Source organism: Monoraphidium neglectum, assembly GCF_000611645.1.
Source record: "Monoraphidium neglectum strain SAG 48.87 unplaced genomic scaffold scaffold00151, whole genome shotgun sequence".
Classification (NCBI taxonomy): Eukaryota; Viridiplantae; Chlorophyta; class Chlorophyceae; order Sphaeropleales; family Selenastraceae; genus Monoraphidium; species Monoraphidium neglectum.
Window position 1 is genome coordinate 23,269 of NW_014013477.1, and position 15,569 is coordinate 38,837.

At 64.1% G+C, this 15,569-nt stretch overlaps 3 protein-coding genes across 3 annotated transcripts in view; all 3 read left to right on the top strand.

Moving 5' to 3' along the window:
• MNEG_1499 (ATP-binding cassette, subfamily D (ALD), member 3) overlaps window positions 1-1,519 on the top strand; it is a gene marked incomplete at both ends in the record, with an annotated part of 5,956 nt that extends 4,437 nt beyond the window's left edge. Inside the window, 5 exons of the mRNA XM_014050018.1 lie at window positions 12-126; window positions 386-446; window positions 701-879; window positions 1,091-1,195; window positions 1,388-1,519. Of these exons, the coding sequence (XP_013905472.1) occupies window positions 12-126; window positions 386-446; window positions 701-879; window positions 1,091-1,195; window positions 1,388-1,519 (592 nt within the window). The remainder of the gene's footprint in view (window positions 1-11; window positions 127-385; window positions 447-700; window positions 880-1,090; window positions 1,196-1,387) is intronic.
• Window positions 1,520-3,638: 2,119 nt separating this feature from the next.
• On the top strand, window positions 3,639-9,945 carry MNEG_1500 (hypothetical protein; the record flags this gene model as incomplete). Its single annotated transcript, XM_014050019.1, has 11 exons — window positions 3,639-4,325; window positions 4,597-5,662; window positions 5,835-5,959; window positions 6,157-6,252; window positions 6,445-6,975; window positions 7,154-7,297; window positions 7,498-7,812; window positions 7,976-8,326; window positions 8,501-8,884; window positions 9,054-9,275; window positions 9,490-9,945. The coding sequence occupies 11 exons, from the start codon at window positions 3,639-3,641 to the stop codon at window positions 9,943-9,945; spliced, it is 4,377 nt and encodes a 1,458-aa protein (XP_013905473.1).
• A 909-nt stretch (window positions 9,946-10,854) lies between these two features.
• MNEG_1501 (hypothetical protein) lies at window positions 10,855-14,410 on the top strand (the record flags this gene model as incomplete). Its single annotated transcript, XM_014050020.1, has 8 exons — window positions 10,855-11,164; window positions 11,406-11,563; window positions 11,889-11,966; window positions 12,195-12,264; window positions 12,503-13,129; window positions 13,371-13,801; window positions 13,986-14,091; window positions 14,286-14,410. 8 exons carry the CDS (start codon window positions 10,855-10,857, stop codon window positions 14,408-14,410), a joined length of 1,905 nt encoding a protein of 634 aa, XP_013905474.1.
• Between the last annotated feature and the right edge of the window lie 1,159 nt (window positions 14,411-15,569).

The following is a 15,569-nucleotide window of genomic DNA, read 5'->3' on the forward strand; positions in this document are numbered from 1 at the left end:
CCCGAGAAGAGCCGCATCTTCTACCTGAGCCAGCGGCCCTACCTGGTCGCGGGCACGCTGCGCGACCAGCTGCTCTACCCCTTCCCGCCAGCGGCGGTGTGGGACGCTACCTCGCCAGCGGCACAGGTTTGGGGGCGTGGCGGGAAGGCCGCTCCATGCGTGGCGCCTTTGAAATGGCCCTTCAACAATGGCTCAGCCACTCAGCTGACAATTGCTTGCGTGCAAACGCCCACCATCATTGAAGGGGCCCTGCGGACGCCAACCTTCGGCCCGGGCGCCTCTCCCTTTGAGAGCCTCCGCACGACTCATAATGAGGCACACAGAAACAGCATGGCTCTTGCCGCAACAGCAACCCACCGCAACCCAACCCTCATTTTGACCACAGGTGCAGTACATTGCCACAACAGGCTCGACCCCGCCCCGCATCACGCCTGAGCTTGATGCCGGTGAGGGTGACTCGCAGCCCGGGGGGGGGGGGTCTGTGCGCCTCACATCAGATTGACAGGGCGGCAGCTCTTATTGCAGGGATGCAGGCTGCGCACGCTGTACAGTCACCCCAGAGGCGAGGCAACTCTTGTGCGGCTCATGTTGATTGCAGCGCAAGATCGAGCTGGTTTGTACTAGTGCCTTCACATGCCCGCCCCGGTCACCCTCCTCTCCCGCTTCCCCTGTCCGCGGCGCCCCCCGCCCCAACCCTCAGAGCTGGAGGCGTGCCTGGACGAGGTGGACCTTGCCTACCTGCTGCAGCGCGGCCGCGGCTGGGACACGGTGCAGCCCTGGGTGGACACGCTCTCCGGCGGCGAGAAGCAGCGGCTGGCCATGGCGCGGCTGCTGTTCCACAGGCCCCTGTATGCAGTGCTGGATGAGTGCACTAGCGCGGTGAGCGCGTGGCCTGGCCCTGTGGGAGCGGTTGTTTGCAATCGCCCTCCACCATCTCCGGGAGCCATGCACCTCTCGACAAGACACCTGGCTCTTTGCAGGCAACTGCAGGCCCTCGGCATGTGTGCGAATCTCGCAGGCAGGCAGTTGCGTGCGCCTCTCCACTCTTGCCCGCACCCCCGTGCAACCCCCTTCTCACCCCGGCTCGCAGGTGTCTGCCGACGGGGAGGTTCGGCTGTACGAGGCCTGTGCGCGTGCAGGCATCACTCTGCTGTCCATTGCGCACAGGCCCGCCCTCAAGCGCTTCCACAGCCTGGTGCGCCCCATGGAGGTGTTGGCGCAAGGGCGCCAGGACCCATGCGCAGGCCGGCCTGGCAGTGGGCAGGGGGTGACAGGGAACAACGCGCGCGCAACGCCCTCGGCATGCATCAGCTGTATGGGTTGATTTTTGCTTTCTGTGTTCTCACCATGTTCCTGTTGTCGTGCCCATGCGAAACCTCCGAAATAGGTCGTCCACTTCGATGGCAACGTCAGCGGCAACAGCAAGGGCTGGACGATTGAGACAGTGGACCCCAAGCAGCAGCAGCAGCAGCAGCAGGCCGTCGCCAAGCCTGCCCTGCAGCTCATCGACGACCAATAGTGGCAGCCATCGGCATGGCTGCTGGTTGCAGAGGTTGCCGCTTTTTGCGCTGCCCTTCATCAGCTTCCAAAAGGACCGGGATGGGCTCACGCTTTCTGCATGGTTGACCGCCCTGGGCGGCACCTTGTCGCCCCGCCTGTCACCTGCTTGCATGAACATGGCCCGCCCCATTGGTCGTCCCAACTTTTGACGCCTGCCCCCCACCTCGTGTGTGTACATTATGCGTGTGTTGCTTGCTCTGGTAGGAGATGAGTGGTGCCAGCTGCAGCAGCTTTATCCTGGCCTTGGCAGCACCCTCCTGTGTTTTGGTCCACGCCACCGTTGACCAATGAATGCTAGGCATGTGGCTTTGAAGCCTTGTAATGAGCAGTCAAATGTCAACGTTTGAATTTTTCCACAGCATTGTAAGTGGCCGACCCCGCTCATGTAGATGGCCACCAGCCAACCCTGGCGTGTCCATAGATCGCAGTCCTCATTAAGGTTGCTGTGCCCTCCACATGCGGATGCTTAATATAGGTACCTTGCAAGTTGGCCGGCTGATCATCAAAACATTCATACATCTTGGCAGCATGCGACTCCCTTGGGACATGTTGGCTTCTGGAGCTGCAAAGGTGTCCCGTAGCAAGCATGCTGCAACTGCCTGATGGTCAACGGCGGCTGCGGGCTCGTTGGAGCGCTGATCGGGCTGACACTGCCCTAATACGCGTGTGGTTTCTGCTGAATGGCAAAAGCAGTGCTGTAAGGGGGAAACCCGGCCCACTTTGCAGGTTTTGGGGTGCCCTGGGGACACAGCGCAGCGCGACGCGAGCGGTGTTGCGAGTGCACCGCGGGCCTGCGGCCATGGTGGTGCGTCATGGCAAGCAGCCTGCCCGCGCTCCAGGGGACGCATATATATTCCATGTCGTCTCGATGCATGAGATGGAGCGATCGATGCTGGCCGCGGTATGAACATGCATTTCACACTCCAGCGAATGCAGTGGGGCGCGCTGGGTCCCTTTTTGAATTTTGGATCCATCCGATCGTCACACCCGTTCACCTAGAGATTTGTGTTTTCAAGCCAGAGCCACATCCCTTGCTTTTGAGGAGGCAACCGACTTGTTGACCCGCCACGCCAAGACTGCCCCTTTACACGGCGCTGGGGGGCTGTCCGCGTTGCTCTTGCAGTCTTCAAGGAACAAACATATCTATCAGCTGCAGAGAGCGCCCAGGGAGGCCCCTGCGGCTGACCGCCATGGCGAAGCAGGGGCTCGCTGCCCTGCTCGCTCTGGTCGGCGTGTTAGGTGCGCATGGGACTTGCTGCGATGAGAGATGCTGAACATACGCATGTGGCCGACCAGCAGGCGGCAGCGCAGTGTGTCGCTGGTGTCCGCGCACTGTCGACTCGTCGCCCATTGACTGTGGCGCGCTCCTCGCCTGTCGCAGGCTGCCTAAGCGCTGCTGATGCGCAGCAGTGCTACGGATATGGTGCTGGAGGCTACGGCTACGGCAGGTATGGCTACGGCTATGGCGGCTATCATGGCGGCGCATACGGTGCTGAGGTCGGATACGGGGTGAGCTTGCCAGCAGCTGCGCGATGCAGCTCGCGCCTGTGCGCGCCATGCATGAGCGGCAGGGCTCGCATGGTGCAACATCAGCAACATGAGACGGCAAGCTGGGGTTTGCATCCCATGCATGGACCCATGCATGGTGCTGTGCATGAGGAGCACGTCTTCACAGACGCTGTTCTAACTTCCAGCGTGCACGCTGTGCCACAACACGCCCGCGGCGCAGCCCGTTTCACACGCATCAGGTGACCTTGTTGCACACACTCCTCAACTTTCTGCTTGACCACTAATGCAAACTCCACCATCAAACCGGCACGCCGAGCACAGTACAGCTGTGTCTTTCAGCCAGCCGCCCCAGCCGTCTCGAGTTCAGTCGTCGTGGCTGGCGGCGTCGCCCAGCTTGAGGTGTGCGGCAACCACATGGCTGCCATGCTGAGGCTTTTGGATGTGCCTGGTGGTGTGAGAACGCCTCGAACCTGCGAGTCGCCTGCAGCAGCCCCCGACCCGAAACCGCACAAGCCACTTCAACAGCTCTATAACACCCGCTGCACATGTGCATCAAACCGCAGGGCACAATGACGCCCTTCAGCTCTGACCTCCAGCTGCGGACACCCCTCTTTACCGACAACAACGGCGTGTTCAGCCTCGACGCCTCGACGCCCACGCTGCTTGCGTTCCCGCCAGGCTCGGTGGACAAACTGAACGCTGCGAGCATCAAGTTTTGGCTGACGGCGCCCACCACGCCCGACTCCAACGTAACTGTCTCGCCTGTTTCCAGCCTGGTGGAGGCCTACCGCCGCTACAAGTGCAGCAGCGGCGGTCTCTGCAAGGACTTTGGCGACGCCACGCTGTACAGCAACGTTTATAGCCTCTTTGGCTTTGACCCTCAGGACAGCGTCAACTTTGTCAATTGGAAGGGCATTGTCATGGGCACCAAGTATGGTGTGTCAGTCTACGTGCTCAACCAGCGCATCGCCGCTGTGCTCACCGCCGCCTCTGAGGTGGCCAACACGCTGTGCGGCCCCGATTTTTCTACCTCTGACAACCCACACGTGCAGCTGGCGGTGTCTTACGCCCTGGTCGAGGTCCTGCTGGCCAAGAGCAGCCCTGCCGACCGCCTGGCTGCGCTCTCCAGCCCAGAGGATATCGCCAACGTCATGGACCTGGCGCTGGAGAACCTCAAGACCCCTGAGGCTGACCTGCGCACCTGCATCAGCATCCCTGCAACCGACAAGGCTGTGCTTTTCCCCGTGCTTGCCAAGGTGTGTGCGCCAGACATGTGGGCAGAATGCAGCAGGCCGGACCTCTTTGCCCTGGATGGCAGCATTGTGTTGCAGAGCACTAGTTATTTTTCTTTATCAGCAGGTTCTGTTTCAAAGGACCCAGAATGTTGGCTAGCATTGCTGTATTGGCATGGCAGCGGGCTCTTTTGCCGCCGTGCAGCACGCACACATTTGTTGCAACCTCCCTTGCATATATACCACCACTCCAAGCACCAGCTTATTGCAACCCTCCCTGACAATGAACTTGCAGGGGGCTGCGTACGTCAACTCGGCGCTCAGCTTGCTGCCCAGCAACGTCACCACCGTCGACCAGGTCGTGCTCACCGCCAAGGGCAAGCCCTCCAGCGCTACCTGCGCCTTCAAGGGCCTTGATAGAACTGCGGCTGCCGCGGCGCTGAGTCGTGTGGCGTCCAGTGAGATGGCAGACTCGCTCTCTGGGAATCTGAGGGCCTACCTGAACTCGAACACCCAGGCTGAGAGGGACACTGTTACTGTGGCCGCGTCCGCTGAGATGGATGCCCAGTATGGCACTGCCAAGCAGCTGGACAAGACCACCACCAAGTCCAAAATCACTGCCAAGCACGCAGTTACCGACCTGACTGGCGCCAACCTTGACGTCGTCGCCTGCACTGTTGGCGCCACCGGCGCCCTGGGCCTGCTCGGCCTCCTCGGCCTGCTTGGTCTCATCGGCATCGTGCCCGCCGGTGTTGTCGCGGCTGGCATCCTGGCTGCGCTGCCCCCTGGCATCGTGTTCATCGTGCCAGGCCTCGCGCTCATCCCCTTCGGCACTGTGCTGTCCGACGATTTGATCACCCTGATCTTCCCGAACGGCGGCACCAAATACAACTTCCCCGGCTCCTGCAGCCTCGGCATCCCGCCGCCCCCCAAGAACCTGACAGGCGTCCTGCCCGACTACATTGTCGAGATGCTGCCCCCCAAGATCTGTCTGCCGCCTGGCGCTCTGTGGTACGTCGGCGAGCTGCCCTACATCATCAACGTGCCCGAGTACAACTGGCCAAACAAGACCGTCATCATCCCGCCCAGCACCATCATCCTGCCCCCCGGCGTGTCGGGCGACCCCGGGGTCATTGGCACCAACGACACAACGTGGTACCCCACCAACGACACCGTGACCCCTCCCGGCCCCGTTGACGTGGTGCCCGACGACGGCAACGACGGCGGGACCACCATTGTCACGCCCATTGAGGGCGGCGGCGAGGAGACCAATAACACCGGTGGCGGCGGCGGCGGCGGCGGCAGCTCAGGCAACGGCGGCCACGGCGGTGGCTCCTACCTGCTGGACGGTCCTCCTCCTGGTGAGCTTGCTTCTCAAGGGCTGCAAGTGCACGTGATTGTGTCTTCTGCTGTGTTTTCCCAGAGTGTGAATGGCCCGCCGCAGTGTGCAACCTGTTGGTGCTGCAACTCTTCATGTGTCAACTCTGCCTTGCTTGGTTGGTGTAACCCTGACATGCCTCCCGCTTTGAACAGGATCCTGCCCTGGCACCACCCTGGGCCCCATTCCGCCCCTGGGAACCGCCCCGGGCGATGCCCTGCCCACCGTCCGCCAGCTGTTTGGCTCCATCCACGGCATTGGCTACCTTGGCTTCTGCGCGGTGCGTTTATGTGCCTGGCCAGGGATTGTGCTGCATGTGGCAATTGTTCAGTGTTGTTGCTTCGGTTTTGGCACCCATGCAGCAAGATTTCCAAGCTACTGTGTACGTTACTGTTGCCACGTCTGTCCCTTGTGCACAGCCCCAGACCATCATGCCATTTGCTTCAGCATCCACCATTTCCGCTGTCAATCCTGTAGGGTGACTTCTACTACCAGCGCCGCATGGACCCCACTGATAAAGACGTGGCTGGCGACCTACTCAACAAAGATCGCACTTTTGGCCAGGTGTACAAGGTGAGAAGGGAGCTCCTGGGCCATGGCGTCGCCACTTGCCCCTTGGGCGCGTAGGAGCATGACTCAACCAAGCTGCTGAGCAGCAGCCACACCAGCAGTGGACCAAGCCGCTGGTCCAAGAAAGCAGAGCCATGCCCGCCGTACTGATGATCCCACCCCCTATCCGTGCGCGCACCCCGTTGCCTGCTGCAGGACTTCATCACCGGCCCCGCCAACGCCGCGACCTATGGCTACTTCGGCATCGACAAGATCACCGGGGACGGCCTTGCGCTCGCCACCGACGCCTGGGCTGACTCGCCCGAGGAGCCGGTTGAGAACCACTGTGTGGACACCTGGACCACCATTCCGGTCGGGGTCCCGATATCCGGCCTCACCCCCTACCCTCGCGACGTGACCGGCCAGCCCGACTGGGCCGCGCAGGTGGTGGTCACCCCTGTGGCGCTGCTCACTGTCGGCGACACTGGTTCAGGCACTGTGGCCCAGAAGTACGATGCCGCCCACGCCCAGCTCAACGTCAAGGCCCAGGGCGGCCTCTACGGCTCAGGCATGGTCAACTCCGACCCCATACTGATGTTGTCGAGCGGCAACACCGTGAAAATTGGCGTCGCAGTGAGCTCGCTCGTGGCCAGTGCCAAGGTGCTCAACGTCCTGTCCCTGGCGCGCGCCCTGTACGAGTGCCGCAACGGCAACGCAGCCCGGCTCAGCAACGAGCTCTTCCACCAGGTGAGAACCGTGCAGGCGCCTGAGAACCCTCGACTTTGCAGTGGATTGTGACATGCTAAGCCTGCTTATTTTGAGGTTTGCCTGGCCTGGCATGCTGTGCTTAGTCTATGTCCACCTTCAACAACACGTTTGTGAAATCACCCTTCCTCCACCTGGACAATTTCGCTTCGCCCCGCAGTGGACTGAGGCTTTGATTAAGACCGACCTGCTTCACTCGCCTTCCAAGCTGACTGCCGCCCTCAAGGACCTGTGCCTGGTGACATGCGCCAGCGACGCGGTGCCCGCCGTTGTCGCCATCCACAAGCAGCTGGGCGACCTCGCGGTGAGCGACTGACCATCTATCTTGATACATCCAATGGACGGGCACCAGTGCTGAGGCTGGATTGATGGAAGGGGCTGGCCGGGGTGCCTTGTGATGCAGCGTTGCTCACGCATAGAGGGGATACGCATCGAGGCAGCCGCACCTATCAACCCATGACCACCTCCGGCCGTTCCTGCAAACTCCACGCTCGGTCCCTACAGAACAAGTACAACGTCCTGACAGCCAGCTCAGACGTCCCCATCACCCTGCACTCTGACCTGGTGCGCATCGCCAAGCTGGCACGCCTCGGCCAGGAGGGCATCCGTGCCAGCGTCAAGCAGTGCTGCACCGGCGCATCTGCCAGCCCCTTTGCTGTCTACACCACCTCCCTGGAGGACCTCATCACCAAGGCCAGCGTCAACGTCTCCGCCATCGCCTCAGCTGTGGCCGGCAGCGGGGCCAGCTCCGGCCCCACCAAGCCCTCCACCAAGCTCTCTGGCAGGCTGCTCAACAACGGTGGCATCAAGGACTGCAAGGTGGGTCAAATCAAACTGTGTGTCGTGGGAAGCGCCCCGCTTAGGGCTTGCTTGTGCCAATTCCTGGCAGCAAACTGTGCATGCATCACCTCCAAGACAGTTTACAACCCCAGTAAAACTCCCCCTTGACCCATTGCACATCATTTTTGTCACCCACAATCAGGGCACCTACGAGGCAGTGCTGACTGGTGACAAGCTGGACCTCACCACCGACAACATGGGCGCCTTTGAGGTCGCCAACCCCCAGCTGGGCCTCTATCGATTCAGCAGCGCTCTGGAGGGCAGCCAGTGCACCGACGCCATCACTGGCGTCACCGTGCGCTTCCCGTTCTCCCTCTACGTCCCGCCAGTCATCGCCACCGCCATCAACGCGATCTCGCTGCTGACCGTCCCGGTCGCCGACGACGCCACCGTGACGGCGCTCTACAAGGGCAAGGTCACCGATGGCCGCGCGCCCCAGTACCTGTGGACCCATGCCTACAAGCTCTTTGGCTACGACGCCACCAAGCTTGCGGTGAGTCTGACCTCTGCATTGTGGGTGTCCGTTTGGGATTGTGACGCTGATGCCCAGCTTGTGGTCCTTTCAAAGTGCGCCAGCTAGAGATTGGCCCTATAATGACTTTTGCCACCTCATTGCAGCCATACTCACTCCTCCGTTTCCCCCTTTTCAACCCGTCAACTCAACAAGGTGGACTTCCTCACCTACATCGGCGACGCCCTCACCCTGGGCCAGCCCACTGCCGCCGCGCTCATGGGCACCAACGCCCAGGTCATGGCAACCTACGCCACCGCCCTGGAGCTGTTTGAGCCGCTGCTGGGCAGCCAGGCGTCCGTTGACGACATCGCGTCATCGGTGGTCAAGGCCACCTACTCCAAGGTCAACGAGACCTGGGCCGCCTCGGGGGACGGCAGCGCGTCGCTCAGCAACGCGCTGACCCTGTCCGACCTGTACGCACAGGGCTACACTGCCGCCCTGCCTGCCGCGCGCCGCCGCATGATGCGCCGCCTGCACAACAGCGCCGGGCAGCGCACTGCAGAGGAGCTCAAGCCGCTCTTTGATTCCGTTGCAAAGGTACGTGGCGCTGGTAGTCGGGCGCTTGTTGTGTGGCAGGGTGGGGCAACTTGTGCAAACCAGGCCACCCTGGCAGAAACCCAACTGCATGGGCTCTAGACAGGATTGCTGCTGATGCTTATGCCAAGCCCTGATGAAAACCTCAACCGCAAATGCTCATCTTTCCTAGATTGTGGCGAGCACCAATGCCCAGATCGAGGCCATCGTGCAGGCGGCCAAGGCCGCTGCTGCCGAGGGCCGCTCCTACGACGCAGTCGCCGCACTGGTGCAGATCACCGCCATCTCTGCTGTGCAGCAGCAGGACTTGGCCTCAGCCGTCAGCCAGCTTGCCGCCAAGGTGGCCAATGACCCCACCCTTGACATAGCCGCCGAGGCCGCCACGCTCGAGAAGGTGTGTTGAGTGGCTATGTGGGTGGCTGGTCGAAGCCCTGTGTTGTACCCGCTGAACAGGCATGTACGCTGCCTGCGCCTGAGGCTCTAGCGATGTGGCACCCTTAGCTGGTCCCGCCAATACTCTCCGGGATTCTGCGCCCTACACTCACGCCGCTCTCCATGCATGCCCTAAAACCCCAACCCACTTTCCTTGCAAATCCACCCATTCCCAGGAGTTCTCTGGCGCAGCTCTGTCCAACAAGATCGAGTCCAAGATCACCACCATCCCCGATGTCGTTCAGCAGATCACCCAGCAGCAGGGCAACCTGGGCAAGGCGCCTGTGGAGGCGGCCAGCCCGACGGCTGGTGGCGCGAACACCGCCGGCATCATTGCAGGCACTGTGGTCGGCTTTGGCGTCGCGTTCGGTCTGGTGGTGCTGGGGGTGGTCCTGCTGCACAAAAAGCGCAGGGCCGCCGCCGAGGCCGCCGCCGGCAAGGCGGCCGGCGACCGTTATGCGGTCAATGATGCGGGTGAGACGCAAGCAGATGGCGCCACGAACGGCGCAGGCCCCGTGGCCGAGGGATCTGAGTCGTCGCAGGCTCAGTCATTCTATCAGCGGCGTACGCTCAGGGCGCAGGCCGCCCTGCAGCAGCATGCGTCCCCTGACGGTACTGCAAAGTCCAAGTGACCGTGTGTTTGAATTTGCAAAGGTGGAAGTGACGCGGGCCCCTCCCTCATGCACTGCACTGTTCTTCACAAACCCCTGGGTAGAGCGCCTTGTCAACTGAACGCAGACATGCTTTCTTGGCGCCCACCAGCCAAGCAACCCCATGATATTGGCAGCAGCGTTACTTTCATCTTTTGGACTCGAATAGCCCCTGAGCGACCTCTGTTTGTTACTACCACCTGTTTGTCTTTGGCGGGCAGCAGTATCGCCTGCCACAGCAATTGCCAAACACCAGCACGCACACTCCAGGGCAATTACTGAACAATCATGTGTGCTCTGAAGCATGCGTAGGGTGCGCGTGCACCATCCTTTTGAATCACAACCACGGCTGGCAGAGGGGTTGCATCCAGCCAGCCAAAGGCAACTAAGCAGGACAGCCAAAAGCAGTGGGCTTCTTGGGCCAACAGGCTAGAGTGCGTTACGAGTGGTCTCACAGTGATGTTACTTCATGTAATGGCTGAAATACTTCGCCGTCTTGATGCCAGGGCCGCTCGCGCTGGGACAGGCGTCCATCAAAGCCCTGCCGTCGTGTAGCTTACACAACGTTGGCCTGATCAGCTCAACTGCCCAGAGGCGGGACCAAGATGGGCTGGCCATAGTTTCTCAGTGACGTTGGCAGCTTATGCCAGGTGATATCAGCGTACTCAGACCACGTAAGAGCTTGGCTGCCCGTCTACGCTGCACCATACAGCAGTGAGACGTACCCAGCACACACTGGCCGGTCGGAATCCTGGTCATCCCAGCAGTGTCGAATGCGCATTTGCGTTGCCAGGAAATTCAATTATCATTGTGCGCATGTCATCCGCGAACATATAGCCCCGCTCAAACGGCATTGAACTTCGCGCCCAGATCACATTTGAGTCCGCAGCCATGGTGAGGCGCAAGAAGACGTCCAAGGTGACTCCTGGCATCGTAGCGCCCACGCCTATGACAGCCGATGGGGCTTATCAAGCCGGCCCGCGCGGCTACCAGAGCTTTGCTCAGCCCAGTGACCAGGACAAGGCCAGGCGGCTGAAGCCAACGGGGTTTTTTGGATCTGAAATGCCACGGACGGCGATCCTGGCCAAGGCGCCACCAGCGCACGGCGGAGGGCGCCATGGAGGCGCGGACGACGTGCCAGCGGTGGAGGCACCCGCCGACCCGAGCCTTGCACCAGTCACAATCGCAGACATCAATGAGGGTGCGGTAGTGCCACATTGTTGCGCAATACAAACGATGCTTGGGTCGGTTGCACACCCAGCGACGGACGCCATTTGCGCCAAACTTGTGTGAACCGGTCGCCTGCTGTCCGTACCGGGTGCAGCAGCCTAGGGGCGCGCCTGCACGGCCTGGATCGCGCTTGTACCTGCTGCATCTGCCGCCCGCTCCTCACCCCCACTCGTTTTGATCCATCCCGTTCCCCTTCACACGGCCAACCGCAGCCCACTACGCCGACATGCCCCTGTCCAAGGGCGGCGCCAAGCTCAGCTCCCAGCAGCGCGGCGCGCTGGGGGAGGTGGCGGGCGCGCTGCTTGATGACGAGGCAGACCCCGTGGCCAGCAGGGCCGCCTTTCTTCTGTTCGCAGAGGACATCCTGCCGGTGGGCGGGGGATGTGGGTGTGCTGCGGTCGATGCTCCAATCGGGCGGTCTGTCTGGCTCGCGCTGGGGCGGGCTCTGGGACGGGCGCTGTGTCGCCCGCGGTTGGGGTGGGAGGGGGGGGCGGTTCAACAGGGGAGAGAGGAGGCCGAGGCCCGCCGCCCCCTTCCTGCTGCAGCCTGCCAGGCTGGCGGGTAAACCGCAGCCCATGGGTGGGTGCAGCGTGAGGGCCCAGCCCGGCCCATCCGGCGCGGCACCGCCTGCAACCGGCGCGCCGCCCGATCGGCCTAGCGCCGCGCCGACCCCGATCCTCACCCACCCGCTGCAGGGCCTGCGCGGCAAGGGGGAGGCGGATGACGCGCCCTATGACCCCGAGGATGCCGGCCAGCGTGCTGCACGCCTCAAGGTGGGCAACACCCTCCACCCGCCATGTGGCTGACCACCCGGCATCAACTGCCGCGTGCCCACCAGGGCGCATTCCCGTGCCCGCAGCCGCCCCACCTGCGCCGGCCGTTGGGAGGTCCAGGCGCGCTCCTGCCCTGCGACCGTTGGCCACCGGGCTCAAGCACGCGGCACGACCGCCTCATGCACCCCTGTCACACCAGCTGCGCGGCCGCGCCTCCGCCTTTCTCAGGTGGCGGAGGCGGAGTGGAAGGGGCTGCCACCGACTGAGCGCCGCGAGTTCCTGGTTCAGGCAGAGCAGGGTGAGGCGACCCAGGCGGAAACGGGATGGGCCACGGGGCTCCTGTAAGGGGGGTGGCGGTGTCTTGGCGCTCCTTGCGGGCTGAGATGTTGGGCCCCCTGGGGCCTGTTGCTCCCTGCCCTGGCCAACCTGCCAACCTGGCTGCCTGGGGCGCGCGGCGCTCCTGCCGCGTCCCGACACGCACCACCCACCCAGCCACCCGCCGCCCCTAACGTGCCACCCCCCCTCCCCGGTCCCAGAGCGCGCACGCGGCGCGCTGCTGAAGATTGCAATGGGCGGCGGACGCCGCGCCGGCGGCGCCACCAAGGCTCGCGACCCGCAGCGCCGCAAGCCCGACGGCTGGCACTACGCGCCAGCCCCGCGACGGTCTGCCCGCGGCGGCGGCGGCGGCGGCGGCAAGGGCGGCAGCCTGGTGGACCGCCTCAAGGAGTGGTCCAGCGACGACGAGTCGGACGCCGGGGCGGACGAGGAGGGGGAGGGGGAGGGGCAGCAGGAGGAGGAGGGTGGGCAGCAGGCAGCAGCGCCGCGGCGCGGCGCAAAGCCGGCGGCCAAGAAGGCTCCGGCCAAGAAAGGGCGCACCGCGGCGGGGGGCAAGCGGCGGCGGGGGGCGGCAGCTGCTGAGGAGGCGGATGGCTGGGCGTCTGACGGCGAGGAGCAGCAGCAGGAGGAGGAGGCGCCGGCCAAGGGGCGGAAGCGCGGCGCCGCCAAGAAGGCGCCGAGCGCGGGCAAAGGCCGCAAGGCGGCCGCCGCGCGGCGGGCGGCGGGCAGCGAGTCTGAGGGCGACGGCGGTGACGCTGACGAGGACGATGACGAGGAGCGGGCGGCTGCGGCGGCGCTGCGGGCCAACGACGACGACACCGGCTCAGGTGGGTGTGGGTGCTGTGGCGGAGCGCGGCCGCCGCACAGGCGCGCGCAGGCGCGAGCGATGGGACGCCTCCTTGCACAGCTGCCCCCCTTGCAAAGGGTGGGACCCCTCCTTGCAAAGCTGCGCCTGGCGCAGGGGGGGTGGACAGTAGAGCGGCATCCCGAGCAGCACATGTCTGCTGCGTGCTTTGCCGCCGCGGCCGCTCCCCTTGACCTACCGCACTCGACCCCCTGGCATTGCAGAGGCCAGCGATGAGGAGCAGAGTGAGGGCGAAGACAGCGAGGAGGAGGAGGAGGAGGCCAGGCCCGCAAAGCTGGCCAGGAAGCAGCAGCAGACGCAGGCGCGCAAGCCTGCGGCCGCCGTCCCCAAGGCGGCCGCGAGCCCCGCTGCCAAGAAGGCCGCAGCCAAAAAGGCGGCAGCCCGGAAGGCGGCAGGCAGCTCGGGCAGTGGCCAGGTGCAGGTGAAGCACAGCGCGCGCAAGGCGGCCGGACTCGACATGGTGCGGCGGCCGCTGGCCGCCAACGACACCGCAGAGGGCGCCGAGCCCGCGGCCAGCGGCAGGGGCAAGGCCAAGGGCGGCGCGGCGGCGGCGGCGGCGGGGGCGGCAGGGGCGCCCAGTGCAACCGAGCAGGGGGTTGGCGGCCGTAAGAAGGGCGGCGGCGCGGCGGGCAAGGTGAGGACTGCTGCTGTTCGGCCGGTTGGGCGGACAAGGCACCACCAGCGCTGTGGTCGGCGCCGGCCTCCAATTTTGCAGCACGTGGTACAGCTTTCAGTCATCCCCACCCCACCATAATTGGCTGTGGACGCTGTGGCCCTCTAACCCAGCCAACCAAACCCTCGATTGCCCCACTGCGCAGCCTGCAGCCGAGCCCAAGACCAAGACCAAGCGCGGCGCAGCGGCCGCCGAGGAGGAGCCAGCAGCCAAGCGCACCCGCGGCAGCACGCGGGCGGTGGCCAAGGAAGGTGCGCTGGGGGCCGCGCCTGCTGGGCGGCGACGCGGCCAGCGCTGCCGCAGCCAACCGCCTGGATGTGCCACGCGACAAAGGGTTTGTCTTGCCAGGCGAGAGCAGACCCCGCAAGGCTGTCTGCGTCAGAGCAGCTGCCTGGCTCACATCCCTGCCCCCTCCTCGGCTGCCGCCGCGCTCTGTGTCCCGCAGCCTCCTCCCCCCCTGTGACGCGAGGGGCGCGCGACGGCAGCGCTGACAGCGGCAACACCACCCCCGGCGGCACGCGGCTGGAGAAGGACCTCTTCAGCGCCACCTGGCGGGCCCGGCGCGCCTAGAGCCGCCAGGGCGGCGTGCTGGTGTGTTGGCCAAGACACCTGCGTGGGGAGGGGGCCACGGGTGCGGCGCTGCCTGCTGTTCAAGGGGCCTGGGTCAGACGGCGCTGCAACAATGAACGGCAAGGCGAGCGGCGGTCCCTGCATCCCACGGATTGGATGAAGCCCTCATGCTGTGGGTTCCGACCGTTCCGCGCCTGGCTGTTGCTCTGCGCGGGACGCCTGCACTGGGCGCGGAACGGCCTGGCACGGCTAGGTGATGCGCTGAGCCGTGCTGCATATTGACACATCTATGAGCCTCGCGCACTTTGCGTGTGGTGGGGGCTGTAAACCAGGGGTGTTTGCAAGTTGAGCTTTGCGCTGTGCTCTGTGCCGCGGGACGCGAGCCCGCGAGGTGGGTCGGGCAATTGAGCAGTGGTGCAGGCAGCGGCCACCCTTCGGGCCCTGCACCGGCAATAGCTGCCCTGCCCCTGGCCAAGTTCACGGCGGTGCTCACAGGCTCAGCTGTGCGACACGCTCTGTCCCGTGCGCACTGCAGCACTGTTTTTGACTGCTGATGTGCTGGCTGGCCGTGTGAGTGCAGATGTGCTGGTTGCGAGTAGCTGGCGCCGTCGCAGCTGGGTTGTAGGGCTGCTCCCCACAGCTCCTTTACCCCTGGCTCAGACACAGGTGACCCAGCAACCCTGCATCGCCGTAGCCTAACAGATTGTCATTTGTGCCTCACACACCCAGGGCTGAACGACCGCAGGCCCGCACCACCCACAAACGACCCCATGCACCTGCCCCAACGCCCGCGTCCAGCCCAAGCAACCAGCCCAGTGCACTGTTATGGACGATGCGGTCACGGTTTACTGTGTAATGCTCCGCAAAGTCGAGCGTCGCACCGTCGAGCAATCGCTCCGGCGCTAGCCGGGCAGCATGCGCGCTGCAGAATTTGCGCAATTGCGCCACGCAGGCAAGGGGGACCGCAGCCCCGGGACAAAAATGCCTGGTCTACACGCAACCGCGCTCCAGACTGTGCGAAACTCAGCCAGCCCGGTAGCTGATCAACGCGCATGAAAGGTGGCCGCTGCTGGTGATCCACTGATTCCTCTCAAACAAGGCGGGACCAAGCCCGGCACCCCGCCGCGCCCACCCGCCCCCCCAAAATGCTGCTGCGACT